This window comes from Trypanosoma grayi (genome assembly GCF_000691245.1).
Source record: "Trypanosoma grayi strain ANR4 Tgr_1366_V1, whole genome shotgun sequence".
Classification (NCBI taxonomy): Eukaryota; Euglenozoa; class Kinetoplastea; order Trypanosomatida; family Trypanosomatidae; genus Trypanosoma; species Trypanosoma grayi.
Window position 1 is genome coordinate 1 of NW_008826984.1, and position 2,002 is coordinate 2,002.

A 2,002-nucleotide genomic window follows, 5' to 3' on the forward strand; every position below is an offset into this window, starting at 1 on the left:
CCCCCCTACTACGGCAGTGCGAATTTCTTACTGTAGTACTCCTGCAACGTGACGTTGATCTGCCCCAGCAGCCGCTCCATGTGCGTCTCGACGACCTTGTTGCCGCTCTCCGGCATCAGCGTGAAGTCGAGCCCGACGTACGCGCGGAACTCCCACGCCTGCACCTTCTGCCATGTCACGCCGGCGAAGGCCTCGTCCTGCCGGAAGCGCGTCTTGGCGTAGTGGATCTTCTTGTGAATATCACCTGTCTCCACGAACTTGATCGCGAGCAGCACGCAGGCAGCGAGAGCGAGCCGGCGGTTGCGCTTGCCAACCATGCCGCGCATGATGAGCCGCTCGAAGTACCAGTTGGCGTACGCGACGGTGACCACCTCGATCGGGGAGTTCTCCTCCAGCGCAAAGTTCAGTAGGTCGGCGCGTATTGCCCGCACGTGGGTGAGCTTGATCTCGCGTATCTCGAGCTCCGGGTGTTGCACATAGAAATCGTTGTTGATGTCCTTCTTCAGCACCTTCTTGTCGACGAAGGAGATGACAGACGCGCGGTAGGAGGGCAGCACAATGAGTTTCTTACGGCGCTCCCCATCGGTGATGTTGCCTGTGTCGAGAAAAAAGGCGTTGTAGAAGACGGGATCATTCCTGCAGCGGTGGTGCGCGAGCACCTTGGCGTAGGACCGCATCGCACTGTCATCGCGGCAACGTTGGTTGATGACACCACTCATCTCGTCAAACCCATCGCTGTCGCCGTTGGCATCAGCCGTGTAGTTTACTTCCTCGCGCCAGCTGTCATCATCCACAGCGCCGAAGTCCTCGTCCCGCTCGATGTCACCGCTGTCTTCACCCCTTCCACGACGCTGGCGGTGCGGCGATGGGCCGTAGGACTCGCCGAGGTATGGCTCTACAATACGGTCATCTTGCCAGTACGACGCCTTGGGTGGCGCGAAGGAGGCGAGGATCGTGCAGAGACTTAGGGCCGCATCACGCCGCACCAGTGGTGCCCGATTGCTGTCATCATCGTCATTCACTGCTGATGTTCCTGCCACTGCTGCTGATGTTGTTGTTGTTTCGTGGGCTCTTGGACGGCGGGTTGGGCAGGCGTGAACAAAGCGCAGCCGCACGCGCTGCCCCTCTGTCCGCACAAGTGTGTCAATCGACAGCTTTGTTTCTTGCCACAGCAGCGGCGACTCCACATCGCAGTCGTGATCTGCGTCGCCCGCCTCGCCACCACCATCGCACGGCCTGTTCCGCAGCGCGAGCCGCTTCGCAACCTCGCCGACGGAGGTAAGGAAGGCAACCTGCTCTGGGTGCAACTCGACGGTGGGGAGTGGCAGCGGCCGCGCATCAGCGGCGGCTGCGAGGCGGGACTTTGCAGAGGACGTGCTTGGTGGCCCCGACAGCGACGGCAGGCGGTGCAGCTGTGAAGCGAACTCACTGTTTCCGCCCACAACGTCGCTGGTGTGGTCGCTGCTGAACTGGTCGGCGGACAGGATCTGCTTTGGCCGGAAGCTCATGAGCACCGCCGTCGCACGCGCCAGTTCCTCTGGATCGAGTGCTCCAACACCAACAACGACGCTCTTGTCGTTGCCGCTGCTGCCGTCGTTCATAGTGATTGAATTGTGTAAGGGGTGTCTTCCGCTACAACCACCACTACTACTACTTCCATCACCGCCTGCGTCATCTCCTGAGTCCTTGTCGTCCTCAGAGCCGTCGGTGATCACATTTCCGTTGTGGGTACGAGGCGGAGGGGAAATCGATCCTTCCCTGGAGGATCCTCGTCCGTTATTGGCCAGCTTTACTCGGGTCTTCCACGTGGAACTCCTGGCAGGAAGAGAAGAGGGAGAGAGAGACGAGAAACAAGGGGGAGCGCTGATACAAGTGTCACACACACACACACACACACAGAAATAGAAACAGAAACGATGGGGGGGGGCACGATAGAAAGAGGTAGCACAAGTGTCAGACACAAAACAAAAATAAGCACACTTTGCCTACAGACGTGAAACTC

The 2,002-nt window shown here is 59.3% G+C and overlaps 1 protein-coding gene across 1 annotated transcript; it reads right to left on the reverse strand.

Moving 5' to 3' along the window:
* Nucleotides 1-8: 8 nt before the first annotated feature.
* Nucleotides 9-1,601, reverse strand: DQ04_13661000 (putative cyclin dependent kinase-binding protein; the record flags this gene model as incomplete). Its single annotated transcript, XM_009317002.1, has 1 exon — nt 9-1,601. The coding sequence occupies one exon, from the start codon at nt 1,599-1,601 to the stop codon at nt 9-11; it is 1,593 nt and encodes a 530-aa protein (XP_009315277.1).
* Nucleotides 1,602-2,002: the final 401 nt, after the last annotated feature.